The sequence below is a fragment of the Python bivittatus genome, unplaced genomic scaffold (assembly GCF_059951505.1).
Source record: "Python bivittatus isolate LINGU-HERP-01145 unplaced genomic scaffold, Pbiv_v1 ctg000410_np1212, whole genome shotgun sequence".
NCBI lineage: Eukaryota > Metazoa > Chordata > Lepidosauria > Squamata > Pythonidae > Python > Python bivittatus.
The window spans coordinates 2,243,457-2,258,171 of NW_028277067.1; the positions used below are offsets into that span (position 1 = coordinate 2,243,457).

Here is a 14,715-nt window from a genome sequence, read left to right on the forward strand (position 1 = left end):
CCTTGTTGTCTGCCCTTTAGCTTCCCTGTGTCTTAGGAAATCCTCCAAACCCTGTGCAAGATTTTTGTCCCAACTGCTACCCACCCCTTCCCTCAGCATTTACATTGACGGGGATGCAGAAAATGAGTGCTACAAATAGCATACGCCTGAAGCACCCATTTGAAAATGCTGTGTGGTCAAAAGAAGGGACATACCAGTATGTAAACATTCCATACATATACTCTTGAGGAAACCAGAATTGTTCTTGGCTCCTGCCAACATGGCAAACTCAGGTTGTTATTTGTGGGAAAAAAATGTGACCACGCCAATGCATTCTCCCTAGTCCAGCATTTTGAGTCCTGTGTGCAGCGCTCTTCAAATCTCACATTTCCCAGCTTTAAAAGAGAGTCCGGTTACCTGACCATTTCATATTTATGGATGCAGCTGTGAAACTCCACTTGTATCAAAGAGGAATAACTGGGAGCGTGTAAGAGAGTAAGCCCGAATTTACAAATGAATTTACTACATTTATTGCTTTCAAGAATATGAGTCAAGCATTTCTCTACACTAATACCTGTTTTCACAGAGCCATACAGTCCTGAAATACAAGTGACTGCCTTTGAATTTATTGAGCATATTGCCTGCAAGCCATTATTAATTTCCTGATGCTATCTGGATACTGTTTACAGTTCTGGAATGAGGACATTCTAGACTAGTTTGCCCTAGAATGCAAAACTGGACTTGCTGGGAGCTGAGCCCAACTACAACTTTACTCTCTTCCACTATTTATATACATTTCCACTGGGCTATTACAAAATAACGAATTTCTTACTGTGACCTATAATTTCTTTATACATCAGCAACAGCTAGCAACTTTACATGAGCAACAATCTGATTGCAGCCAGTTACTTGGCCATCATTGTTGGCTTTTTCACCCAATGCGCAGTTACAAGAGTATCTTAGGTATGTTCCAAGGTTCTCTAACTATATGTGCAGGATTATATGAGTATGTATCAGCCTGGTTTTTGTTTTAAAAGTACACTCTGGAAATTTCTCTGCATTTATTTTATTTATTTATTTATCATATTTATATAGCCACCCATCTCATACAAGGTGACTCTAGGCAGCTAATACTTATGGAAATCTTGCTGCTCTGTCACAAAACCTTTGCAGACACGCCACATGATAAAGATTCTCTAACTACAGGAAGTTTAAAAAATACCTGAACTGCATTACATTTCCTTATATCCATCTTATAATGTTAAATAAAAGGACTGTATTGTCAGATATGCTGGTTATATAACACTGGGTTACATTAGTCTTTTTAATAAAATGACATTAAACAATATGAAGCAGCACAATGTCCTACTGAAAGTCTACAGGTTTGATTCCTCATTTCCTTGTAGGTGGTGTTTTGGTACCATGTGCTTCTCACCCATTCTGGTAGAATTAGTATTTTATGCTGACTACATCCTTGAAGAAGCCACCAAAGTAAACATTTCTAAGAGATGGTCAGTAGATGTCATCCATCTGAAGGATAAGGTTCCCCCCCCCCCAAAAAAAGCACTGTTGTAGCTATTCTCATGCCAAAAATTAATATGAGAAGAGCACTTTGATACTTCGCTTGTTCAATTCATTTAGCTCCCCAATCACTGCCTCTCAACCTAGCAGGCCAAAAGTTCTGCCTCCACTTACTAATCCAAGTCCCCACCCAAATTCCATCTTCACTCATAATCAATCTTTTGTGCAAGCACTTTGAAAGAGGGGGAAAAAGGCAAAGAATCACTTCAGATTCAGCCTCTTTCCACTGAGATTTTTAGAGAAAAAAATCAGAAAGGCTTTAACGAGACTGTTGCTTGAATTTTTGAGTGTTTTGCATTCAGATAGCAAAGCCAATTAAAGGTCTAGATTTCCTCTGTCCTCTTTGATAAAGAAAGGACACTCTCTCACACAAGCTTCTGTATCAGAAAGTACACCAAGCCTCCAACTCCTGCTGTTGCTGCAACAGCCAATAAGCGCACTATAAGGAAGTCCAAGGAGTCCTCCAAAGCTGCATGCAATTCCAGGACCTGTCTCTTGGTGGCCTCAGCGTCTCCTGAGTTGTCAATGACATGGTCAGCCAGCTTGACCTTCTGAGCAAGGGGCATCTGGGCAGCAATGCGTGCTTCTGCCTCTGTCTGAGTCAGCCCATTCCTGTGCATCAGGCGAGACAGCTGAGCTTGTGGGTCACTGACAGAAGAAAGGAAAAGGAATTCCGTTAAAATCAAACTCTCTTCAAAGTGTATCTATAATAGGCATCCATGACGTAGACCAGGATCACTGGGAGAAGAAAAGATTTCACCTTGTTTCTCTCCCTCCAGTGATTTCACTGCAGGCAAGACAAATGCTTCCTCAATGTTATTAGTGAACAGGAAGCAACAACCCTGATTAGGTTTGTCACTGTCAATGGTAGTAGCAGTGAAAGCTTTAACTATGACTCTCCCCACTTCCCAGCGGTAACAGCTGATCACCAGAAGAAATTAACCATTGTTCCTTGGGCCATTGGACTGCCCACCAGTGATCTAAATAAACAGTTTCCAATATTCTCTATCTTGCCCTCACTTCACTATGACCAAGATTTACATCTCTCCAAGCTATAACGTGATTGGCTTGATTTTGGCTTGGTGTGATGTAACCTACCTACTGTGTTTTGTTAACCATGGTTTATAACTTAGCATGTCACACAAATCCAGTCACACAAGACATGGAAGACAGGTTTCTTTGACAGATGAAAGCTCCTTTGCGAAGGCTCCAGCTGAGTTCTCTGTTATGAAAGAAATTAATGGTGCTCCTTCTCCCACCCTCTTTCCCAAAGAAATCCCCAAACACCATGGTTTATTTTCTCCCATGTAACTGAATGTTTTGCACTAGTGAAAAGTATAAAGTATTGCAATCAGAGGCATAACTGTTATGGGAATAACTTTGGCTTCCATTTACATCTAAGATAAGTTAAGAACTATTTCCAGGAAATGAACTACATATGCTTGCATTTACACACTGTATGCAATATTCTTAAGCAATCATTCGGGCGCAGAGAAAGAGAAGGAGCTGATAGTGGAAGGGCAACAATGTGTATGACAAGCATAATAGGAAGAAAGAATTAAGGCGTTACTCCCAACACCCATGAGTCTCAAATGTCTTGGTCCTTGGTCTCATAATGCACATAAAAGCCAGTATATGCAGGTACAAAGGCAGTGACTACTAAGAGAATGTACCACTCAGAAAGTGTGATGCTTCAGTCACCTGGTCCTACTCAGTTTCAATGCACCATTCTCTTGAAGGCTGAACTTTCAGAAAGCTCAGCACATCCACGAGATGCAGGATAGCAGTATGAGACATACTGCCTCTCTCCAAACACAGCTGAAGTAATTTTGTCAATGGGCTTCCCTGTGCTTCGCCTCCTTGGATATCAGGAGGTGGTCTTGCAGAAAGAAGCTGAACTACATTACAGCAGATATGTGCCTTCCCTGAGACTATCTGTAGCGTGATGGGGCTTACCAGAAGGAAGAACATTATACAACTTGTTGACACTGGGATGTAGCAATAATAGTAGTAGCAATACTAATAGCTAGAAGGGGAAGAAGAATACACATTCCTTCCAAACCACCTACAGGAATACACAGAATGATCCAAGTGGCCACTAGAACGTATACATTCATTATGAGTAGCTGCACACACAAAGTAGTAGCTGCAGTATGCATCTAGTATGCTACACTGAAAGACACTGCCTTTGTAAATAGACTGAGATTCTAATGCCAGATCCAAAAGCCTCACAGATAAAGGCTTGTCATTCAGAAAACTACTGAAATGCAGAAAACTGGATGAAGAGAGCTCAAGTCATATGGCTTTATTCTAAAAGTTGCAGTTCTGTGGGAGGGACCCCAAACCACTCCACTCCATTTCAATGGCCCTTCAACTCATAAGGACAATTCCATTACCTTTAGCCTTTTCAGCTCTAACTTGGGTTAAATATTCTTTTAATGGTTACCTGAAAATACCTTTTATTCCTACCTCCATTTGGGGAAAACAATACATTACATAGCCCATTCTCCGTCTTTCATTCCATCTAAATGATCAGCACTAATAGTCTTTAACATTATACAATATTTCACCCAGTACTCTCCTTACCAATACACAACAACTGTGTGCTTCATAAACTTGCTCAGCATTTTGGTTTCGAAGAGGAGAGGGATATCCAGAATCACATATCGGTAGCCTGGAAAAATACAGTGAAAGTTTTACTAGAAACATTTTTTTTCAAATGGCAGTAAACTTTGTATAATGTTGCAAATATGTACAGATAGTCCTCGGGTTATGACCACTTGTTCAAAGTTATGACAGCGTTCAACAAGGGGGACTTACAACCAGTCTGCAAAATTGCGGCTGTTCCAGTATCCCCATGGTCACATGATCACAATTCAGGCACTTGGCAATTGGCTCACGATTATGACAGTTGCAGTGTCCCACGGTCACGTGATTGCCATTTGCGACCTTCCCTGCTGGCTTCCCACAAGCAAAGTCAAAGGGAAAGCTGTCAGGAGGTTGCAAGTCACTCCTGATGTTGCCGCTTTTTCTCACAAGGAGCCCCTAGGCAGCATGGGGATCTCATACTCTGTAGCACTCGACCACCTATACTCCATATCACCCTCCACAGCACCCACCCATCCACCCATAGTCCGTAGTGCCCTCTGGCCTGCTTGCCTGGGACATAGTTTCAGTGCCTCTTCCCATGTCACAGTCACATGAGGTCCTCACTTAACAATCCACACAGTCCTTGCTTAACAACGGCAATGGGGACTGCCTGGTTTGCTGTCACTAAGTGATGTGGTCATGAGATGTTTCACTTTATGAACACATAGCTTAGCAATGGAAATTCCAGTCCCAATTGCCATCGTAATCCGAGGACTACCTGTATTTGGCTACAATGCAATCAGTGACTAAATAATATCAATTAGACTTTGTGGACAACCCTTTAATATGACAATCATTCAAATTTATGCTCCAACCACCAAAGCAGAATAAGAAGAGGTTGATGGGTTTTATGATCAAGTTCAATTTGACATCAACAGAACATGCAAGCAAGATGTGCTGCTTGTGACTGAAGAGTGGAATGCCAAAGCTGGAAACATGAAAGAGGAATATATAGTTGGATTATATGGATTAGGAAACCAAAATGAAGCAGGAAATCGACATACTAATTTCTGCCAGTCCAATGATTTCTTCATAGCTAATACTGCCTTCAAACAACCAAAACACCACTCTACATGGACATCACCAGATGGAGTATATAGAAATCAAATTGATTATATTGCTACTCAAAGGAGGTGGAGGAACTCAATTATAGCATCAAAGACATTGTCAGGTGCTAAATGTGGAAGAGATCACAAACTGTTCATATGCAAGTTCCAAGTTAAGCTAAAGAATATGAATATATACCTACCATTTTCAAAGAGAACATCAGGAATCACTCTTAAGTCCTAAAACTCACTGATAGAGAACCAGAAGAATTATGGAATGAAATTAAAGAAGTTGTTAAGGATGAGTGTGAAAAGAGCCTGTCAGAAATTAAGAAACTAGAGAAAGCAAACTAGATGACAGAACAAACCATGGAAATTGCTGAGAAGAGAAGCCAAAGCCAAGAAAGACAAAAATCTTAGAAAGAAACTTAACAAAGAGTTTCAGAGAGCTGTTAGAATACAAGAAGCAGTATTACAACAACATCTGTAAAGACAATGAAGATGGAAACAGAGATGGAAAAACAAGGAAATCTTTCAAAAGATCTCTGAACTCAGAAGGACGTTCCAACCTACAATTTGTATGCTAAGGATGCCAATGAACAGATAGTAACCGATTCAAAAGAGATCAAAGGAAGATGGAAGGAATATACTGAAATACTATACAGTAGAGATGTCAACATCCAAGATACCCTAGAAGATATTCCCTACTTATAGGAACCTCTAATACAAGATGAACTTAGATCAGCACTCCAATCATTACCACAGAAATATGGCATGCAACAGAAGAAGAATCAGTAAAGGTTCTAACCAAGCTATGACAGCAAATCTGGAGAACGACACAGTGGCCAACAGATTGGAAGAGGTCAGTCTACCTTCCAATGCCAAAAAAAGGAGACTTAACAGAGTGTGCAAACTATTGTACAATACCGTTAATTTCACATATTAGCAAAATAATGCTTAGGATCATCCAACATCCAACATCATCCATTTTCCAAATGGAAAAAGAGATGCCAGATGTTCAAGCTGGTTTTAGAAAAGGCCGAGGAACATGAGACATTATTGCTGATGCATGCTGGATAATCGGGAAAGCCAACAAATACCAAAAAGAAGTCACTATGTGCTTCATTGATTATAGAAAGGCCTTCAGTTGTGTTGATCATGTCAAGCTGTAGAATGTGCTCTGAAAAATGGGAATCCCAGAACACCTCACTGTCCTCATGAGAAATTTATATACAGGTGAGGAAGCCACAGTATGGCGAGAACATGGCAAAACAGACTGGCTCCAGATTGGTTAAGGAGTGTGACAAGGCTATATACTATCCCCTTATTTATTCAGCCTATATGCTGAATGTATATATAGGAAAGCTGGATTGGAAGAAGATGACTATGATTTTAAAACTAGAGGAAGAAACATCAATAACCTGCACTATGCTGATGACACTAATCTGATAGCCGAAAATGCAAAGGATCTGTAAGCTCTAGTAATAAAAGTCAAGGAGCACAGTGAAAAAATGGGACTAAAATTAAATATAAAGACCAAAATAATGACAACAGGTAAAACAACCAGCCTTAGAAATGACAATGAAGATATCAAATTGGTGGATAGCTTCTGCCTTTTAGGTTTAACCATCAACAACGAAGGAACAAGCAGTCAAGAAATATGCTGCAGGCTAGCACTGTGCAGATCAGCCATGAAGGTCTTGGAAAAGATATTCAAATGCTGTGATGTATCTATACCTACAAAGATCAGAATTGTGCAAGCCAAGGTATTTCCTTTGACACTCTATGGAAGCAAAAGTTGAACTTTGAAGAAACATAATAGGAAGAGTATTGATGCTTTTGAATTTTGATGTTGGAGAAGACTCTTGAGAATACCATGGACAGCCAAGAAACCAAACAAATGGATCATCGAACAAATCAACCCAGAGTTCTCACTCAAGGCACAAATGACCAGGCTCAAATTATCCTACTTCGGATATATTATGCAGAGACCTAGCTCTCTGAAGAAGTCTCTGATACTGGGAAGGGTGAAAGGAAAGAAAAGAAGAGGACAACCAGCAGCAAAGTGGATTGGCCCAATGGTGATGAGTGCACTGTTGGAAGACCTGAAAGACCAAGTTAGGGACAGATCATCATGGAGAAAATCTATCTATGTGGTCACTAAGAGTCGGCAATGACTTGGTGGCACATAATCAATCAATCAATTCAAGAAGAAAAAATAAAAACTCCTGCAAATAAAATGGGTTTTCAAACTTGGACTGAGTCAGTTTTCCTGAATTCTTAGTACAGAAGATGGCATGCCAGTCTCTGCAAGAAATACCCTTACACATTTCAAAAGTGTAGTTCTGTTTATACAGACTGGTATGAAATACAGTGAAACCTCAAGTTAATGGAACTTAACTTGGGAAGGGATATCTATTAAAGCCAAATGTCAATTTTTCCAAAGATGGAAAAAGAGAAAAATATAAGGGGCAAGGGAGAAAGAGAGAGAGGACCATGATTCTTGAAAGGGGATGGAGGGAAAAGGAGCCCAATAGCATGCACTGGAGAATGCATGGAGAAGGTTTGGCTTTTGGAAAGTTGCAAGGAGATGAAGAGTGTGCACATATCAAGGAGATGCTTGGCTCAGAATGATTTATTTCTCTTCAACAAGGCAGAAGCAGGGCAGGAGGGGACAGGGAGGGCAGTAGGCAAATGAGCAGAAATAGTGCCCAAAGATCCCAATGATGATGGGTGAGGAATGAGAAGCTGCCTTTGGAAATTGGAACAGAAGAGACAGAGGGTGCAAGCATGGTGAGGAGATGTGAAGGGGACACTCAGCTTGGGGTCTCTTCTATGTTCTAGTGGGTGGAAGCAAGGCAGGAGGGAAAGGGAGAGCAACAACAGAGCAGAAACCAGTGTCCAAGGGTCCTGGCGCAACTAATGAGGAACTTTTGGGAAAGTGTCTCAGAAAAGATGGAGAGTTTGCATGTGCTGAGGAGATGTGAAGAACCCTCTTTGCTTGGGATCTCTTTTCTCCCTCCTTATTCAAGAGGAAGAAGGCGGGCAGCAATGCAGAGCTAGACAAAAGAAAGCATGCTCATGCATAGACAGAACTAACAACTGCCCAGACAGACTTTTGAAACAGTGGGCTTGTCTGTTATTTGGGGGGTGAAGTTCACATTCAAATTTGGTCGATTTTTCATTGCATTAGAAACCTGTTAAACAGGGGTTCTACTAAGTCAAGATTTCACTGAACATCCTGCAGCAGCTCCTCCCTCACTCTCCACTTCCCAAAGTTCACCACTATATTTCCCACCTTAATATAGCAGATGTGGTTGGCCTGGATTTAGTCCTGGACTCCTCTTTCCACAGGATGAAAAAATATGATAGCCTATGTAAATATTCTTGTTTTCTCTAGCTACTGAAGCCTCTAATGCATCTAAACATAGCTTCCTCATCTGCTGACACTGCTTTAACTCAGAGTTTTTTTAATATGTTTCACACACACTGTGCCTTTATGTGATATTTCAGATACATAAACAAAACTATTATAGTCTCATGCCAACCTGTTTTGCCCTCTAATAGCTATACAGGCTACACATTTTAACAGAGCCCACTGCTGCCTCTAAAGTCCTTCCCTAACATCCCTTCCCTTACCCTCAAATCTGCATCCCAGAAGGCCTTTGGGTTCATCCTTGTTCCCACTTATAGCTATACTTAATACGAGCAACTGTATTTGCTGATGCTTCCGGGTGACCTTTCTGTTTTCTAGTAAGCTTTGTTGACATCTACAGATTTGGGGGGTTAGACCTATCTATTTCTTTCCTTAAGAAATTCTTTATAAAGCACTATAGACTCTGATTACTACTGCTTTGAACAAGGAGGCCTGAATTACTCCAAAGAATTTTCATAAATGAATTTACTCAGTAAAAAAAATTAGGGGTTTTGAAAAATGGAAGTCTGAAGACAGTGAATTTGCTTCCCTTTTCTCACATGCTTCCATTTCATAATTTTATAGGCCTTAGAAACTGTAGGGCACAGGCTCACTATTTCCCCATTTCCCTATCTGCCCTTAATACACTTCAGCTCCTTTTTGTACAGACACCCCCTTTTCTGTCCCAATACCCCAAAGCAGCCAGTGATATTATTGGGTACTGGATCAGACAGGTTTGATGGCTTTATTTTTCACAGTTATCAAAAAGTAAATGGGAAAATATAAAGACATTGCAGAAATCCCAGCAGTCAAGCCATTATTTTATCTTATCAAGTTCAAAGGGTGCTTTTAGAAGAGCACCAGGGAGAACGGGGGTACTGGAGAAATGCCTGAGCATTTCAGGAGCCATGACACTATGCACAATGCTACCCAAAGATTCTTTTGTGTGTGCTCTTTAAAACCACATTAAGGGACTAAAAATGCAAAGGGCAAGTATAAAGAAGAGAGAATTGTCAAGATGTAAGCAGTAAAAGGGTGATTGCAAACAATATGTCACAAAGGGAGCCAGCAAAGGTGCCTTTCCAGCCCTTCCTTCTCTTGCCATATAAAAAGAAAATGAACACATGGCCAACAGAGATGTTATCATTTTTCTCAGCATGATGGATGCCCCAAGGATTCTACAAAGTAAAATCAACCTCTCCAGCAGCTTACCCAACACAAAGTATTTCAAGATCTGTTTTAACATCTCCTTCTGGATCTCAGGATGAGTGATGGAGTTTAGCAGCTTACGTTTTTCTGGCTGGGAAAAAATTATACTTCCTAGAGCTTCACGGTTGATCTCACCATTCTCCAAGAGAATTTCTGGACCAAAGGAATGCACAATACGTTGATATGCCTGGAAGCATGGCTGGACCACTGAGGAAAAGGAAACATTATAGCAAGAAGAGCTATAATTCCAAAAAATTTTCACCAAAAATTCCTTAAAGATTCAGTATTCAGCTGGTTCACATATTTTGCAAAGGCTTTCAGCTGACAAGAAGGGAGGCAAGGAAAAAATATGACTTCATTTATTTATTAAATCAATTTATATGGCCTCTTATCTCATGAATGTGACTTCATGCTTAGAAACAGACAAACCTCTCTCCCAAATGTCACATTAGTCCTCCTGCACCTCCAGCAACAATTCACCGACCAACGTAATTTGCACAAAAAATTGCACAAAAAATGGTCTGATGGGACTGGACAATCATAAATCTAAATTGGCCTTTTTTTCCTTGCAGAAATACTTATCCAAGGCAATATGGCTGTATTCTTCTCATCATCAACCATTTGGAGTTGAGTGGCCAGAGATGCATTTCTTGCTATCAAGGCTACATCTGAAATCTAGCTTTGAAAAGTCTCTAATGCCAACACATATCACAATATCTTGTGGCAATGAATTCTGTAGATTAAGACTCATGGTATGTAGCATTTTTTCTTTTTTATATTAGATTCTCAAACGATTACAAATACTATCATAAATCATACATATAACTGAAGAGCTGTGGGATGGGCAAGTGGAAATAAGAAAATAAACACAGAGGAATAATTTCTGATAGTTTTTTCCTGATGCCTCAACTATGGTCACACAAAATAAGTCCCCCCCATCTTTCCCCAGCCCCCAAAGGACCTTAAAGGATCCTGAAGGCTAAACTTTACCCTAATTAAGGAGTTAAACAAGTGAAATTCCCAGCATGATTTTGTTCTTCAAACAGTGGTATGTCTGGCAGTAGGCATTAACTGAGTAAGGGCCTTGTTAACAGGGAAAGGGTTTTTATAACCCTTAACCTCCACAAGCAATTCTCCATCATTAATTTTCTCCCCTTCCCACAGCAATAAACAGAGAGGGTAATTTTCATACCTATATATTACTTGTCCATGGTTAGCATGTGTTTTGTGTGTGTGTGTGTGTGTGTGTGTGTGTAAATAAATAAAACACATGGTTAGAAAATTTCCAGATGAAATTCAATACAGGGGCAAAAATATACCAACTACCCCCACAGACCTGATGAAAACCAGAGGCTTTTTTAAGAGGAAAATGTAACGTGTACATTAGCTCCAAAGCATGTGAAATGTCATATTTAAAAGCAAGCAACATGAAACCATTCCCAATAATCTCTCCATTTGAGATTCTGTAGGATTGCTAGATAGTGGTTCTCTGGTAAATCACAGTCAATCTGCAAGCAAAAAACTCAGGCTGGTTATAGAAAACTCACCTTGACGAGCTATAACATCAGCATCAATAACAACACAGCCCAATTCCTGCAACAGAGCTGCTACTGTACTTTTCCCTGATGCAATGCCACCTGACAATCCCACCAAAAACATCTTGCCCTGGAAAAGAAAGAGAAAACTAAATCTGAGATAATTTGTAAACTTTTTAAAAACAGAAGAAAAACATGAGTTTAGAGATATATTCATTCTCATTCTTACCTAATTTGACATCTACCCTTCTATCTTACATTCAAATACAAAGCCAGCACAAAAAGCACTTTTAAAGGTCTGAATTCCTATTATTAAAAAAATTACAAACCATTGGCCAAAAAATTGCTTTGAAACTTTTAAATCCATTTGTGAAATATAGTTCCGCTCACTTATCTTCCTTTGGGAGCTTCCTTGGTCCTTAAAATTACTTTGGCATCCAAAGAAATGTCTTGTGATAAACATCTCAGAACTCCTATCTCTCTTCTTTTTTCCTTCTTTGAACTACACAGCCCTCCTGCCTGTAAACTTTATTAAGTTGCATAAGAAAAAGATTTTTCTTTTGCCAAGTTTCACCCACCCACAGAAGCAATGGGATGTCACCCATCCACAGTGAAAGCTGGACCGCACACTTTAGAAATGCTGTTCTATTCCCCAAGCTGTTAACTGCTTTGTAATGGAAATCACAGACATTTTACAGTTCTCCCCATAAAATAGCTGGTGGCTTTTCCCCACCTTTTTTTTTTTCCAGAGAAACAAACTATTTGTTCAGAGCTCCTAAATCAGATCAGAGTACTCAGGTGCAGCAAAAATGTCATTTGTCTTCTTCAATACCATTAAGATAATTGCAAATTAATTTTATTATTCCCAAATCATTACTGCATCTATTAAGCATGGAAAATAAATCTGAAGTCCTTCAAGTTTGGTTGTGAAACAGTTTCTCAACTTGAGTACCACGAAGAGTTTCTGGAAGCACTACTCAAAATATGCTAATAATGTCCCCACCTCAGGGACGTCGTATTTCAAATTACAGTATTACTATGAATATTATGTTTTGCTTCAAGGTTTGGATTTGTTAAATAAACCACTTCTACCCCACCCCACCCCACCCCCACCCCCACCTCCCTCCCCCGCGCTCCTTTTAGAGGAATATTCCCTACGGATGGTACCGCTTAGCAAAACTTGGCTGACTTTTCGCCTGGGAATTAAATCGAAAGGATACCCCGGAAGAAGGCAATGGCAAACCATTCCCATACTATGTCCAATAATACAAACGTGCACGGGCTTCTGTATCTTTATCCCGATCTATTACTGGCGTTCTTCAGTCAAATAATACTGAAAGACCCAGCAATACTTTCCTCAAATGCAACAAAGGAACCCAAACGCAATCTTATGGGAACTCATACCACTTGCACCTTAACTTCTGTAAAAAGAAGGGGCGGGCTGGGTTTAAATTCGCTACGCAATCTGATATCCCTTTCATATAAACGGAGATTTGAGAGGGCTGGCTGCTACGGTTGCTCAACACCGACCGGGCGAGAGAGGAGAGAAACGAAACTCTGCCCATGTTCAGAATAATCTTGCCCATGCCTCACCAGAACCTGGAAGAAAACTTATTCTCCCATGCAAGAGAAGAAGGAATACTGTGGCAGCCCTTCCAGCCCGCGTTCGATGCCCTGAAGTCTCATTCGAGCACTTCCCCTATTTCGAAACGCTGCTACGGCTTTCCTCTTGGGCTTCACGCACGTCTCACTTTTCGGATTCCTTATTGGCTGAAAGACATGACGCTAGGAATTCATCCAATCCCTGCTACTCAAATTGGGCTTGACTTCTCCAGGCGTGAAGCCAAGCAAAGAAAAGACATGAAGAGCTGCCGGGGATACCGAGGTTGAGATATGCTTTCTGATATCAAAATTGCTTTAAGGAGGATTATATTTACAAGAGATAGAAACTGAGTTTCTTATTGAGTCAATAGAAGCACTGCTTGGTTACTGGTGGAAGTAATTCCTCTTCCCAATTAGATTGGCCAGTTCTAGAAATAATTATGAGAGAAGACTGGGGGTCAGAGTACTTGTCGAGCAGCCTTTTAGAAGTTTGGGATTAACATTTTCAGAATTCCTAACCTGCACGGTCAACACATCTCCAAGGAGCTTGTTGGAAAAGGCTTTCCTTGAGGTGCAACCGAATAATTTCAGATCGGTTCTGAAGCAGAGTCCAGTACAAAATCTGTCTTGTCCTTTGGTGTATACAATAAAGTCTATTCAGGGGAAAAGACACTTCGTTTGGCAATTGAGTTGAAACTAAAAAACAAGCAAAACCAGTTGTTTTCTCATAGATTGAAAATATGTTGTTAGATTTTAACTCTGATTGGAATGACCCTGACTTAAATACCTGCTAAGTCATTAAACTCATAGTGACTTTTGACCAGCCAAATCTTAGGGAACTACTGAGATGGTAACATTTGAGAGGATAACCATGTATAATTCCCTAAGCTCTATGAAGAGAGTTAGAAAAACACAATTAATTCACTGGCATATTCAGTTTAAAAATAGATAAGAGATCTGGAAAACTTCTGAAAGCCTTGGAGAATTTCAGCCAGTCAGATGATACACAGCACTGAGTTAAAAAGGGGCCAAAGGTGTTGTGTAATGTAATGTAAGTCACGATCATATATTCATAACTGATATTTTGTTTGCACTTGCCAAATTACTCATAAAACAAAACTGATTTCAGAAAGGACATGTTTAAGATTATTAAAAATAATTTTTTTCACTACAAAATGAGTAGGCAATCACGAGGGTGCAGTTCTGTGCCCATCTACAGGTAATTTGTCCTTTGAGTCAAGCTTGGGATACATAACAGGGATACATCCATACAGTTTTCTTGGCAATGTTACGGAAGTAGTTTGCCTCTCCTTCTTCCAGGATAATTTTTGGACTTCCTAGGTTTCCCATCTAAGGAATAATAAGCTCAACCTTACTCAGATTCTGAATGAAGATCAGCTTGTCCATGTGCTGCCACCTGTTGAGGTGAAATGCTCATACATCTGGGAATAAACCCCATTTATAATTGCGGACCATCCTTCTGAGTAAATATATTTAAGATTGCACTATTAGAATGAATCAGATTTATAAGCAATATAAAGACATTGATGTATTCATTTTTAAAAACCTTGACTGATTGATCCAGGAAAAATAATTATATGCAATTCCCTGTATAAATTTCCTCAAACTCACATCTTCTAGATGCATTGGTTACAACTCCCTGGTGCAATCTTTTGCTGATAAACACATGTACTGGGAA

At 39.9% G+C, this 14,715-nt stretch overlaps 1 protein-coding gene across 1 annotated transcript; it reads right to left on the minus strand.

Annotated features, from left to right (window-relative positions):
* Window positions 1–1,268: 1,268 nt before the first annotated feature.
* Window positions 1,269–13,140, minus strand: DCAKD (dephospho-CoA kinase domain containing). The gene is made up of 5 exons (XM_007437035.4): window positions 13,008–13,140; window positions 11,427–11,544; window positions 9,883–10,086; window positions 4,147–4,234; window positions 1,269–2,208 (listed from the first exon to the last, which is right to left on the minus strand). The coding sequence occupies exons 2-5, from the start codon at window positions 11,536–11,538 to the stop codon at window positions 1,926–1,928; spliced, it is 687 nt and encodes a 228-aa protein (XP_007437097.1). The 5' UTR covers window positions 11,539–11,544; window positions 13,008–13,140; the 3' UTR covers window positions 1,269–1,925.
* Window positions 13,141–14,715: the final 1,575 nt, after the last annotated feature.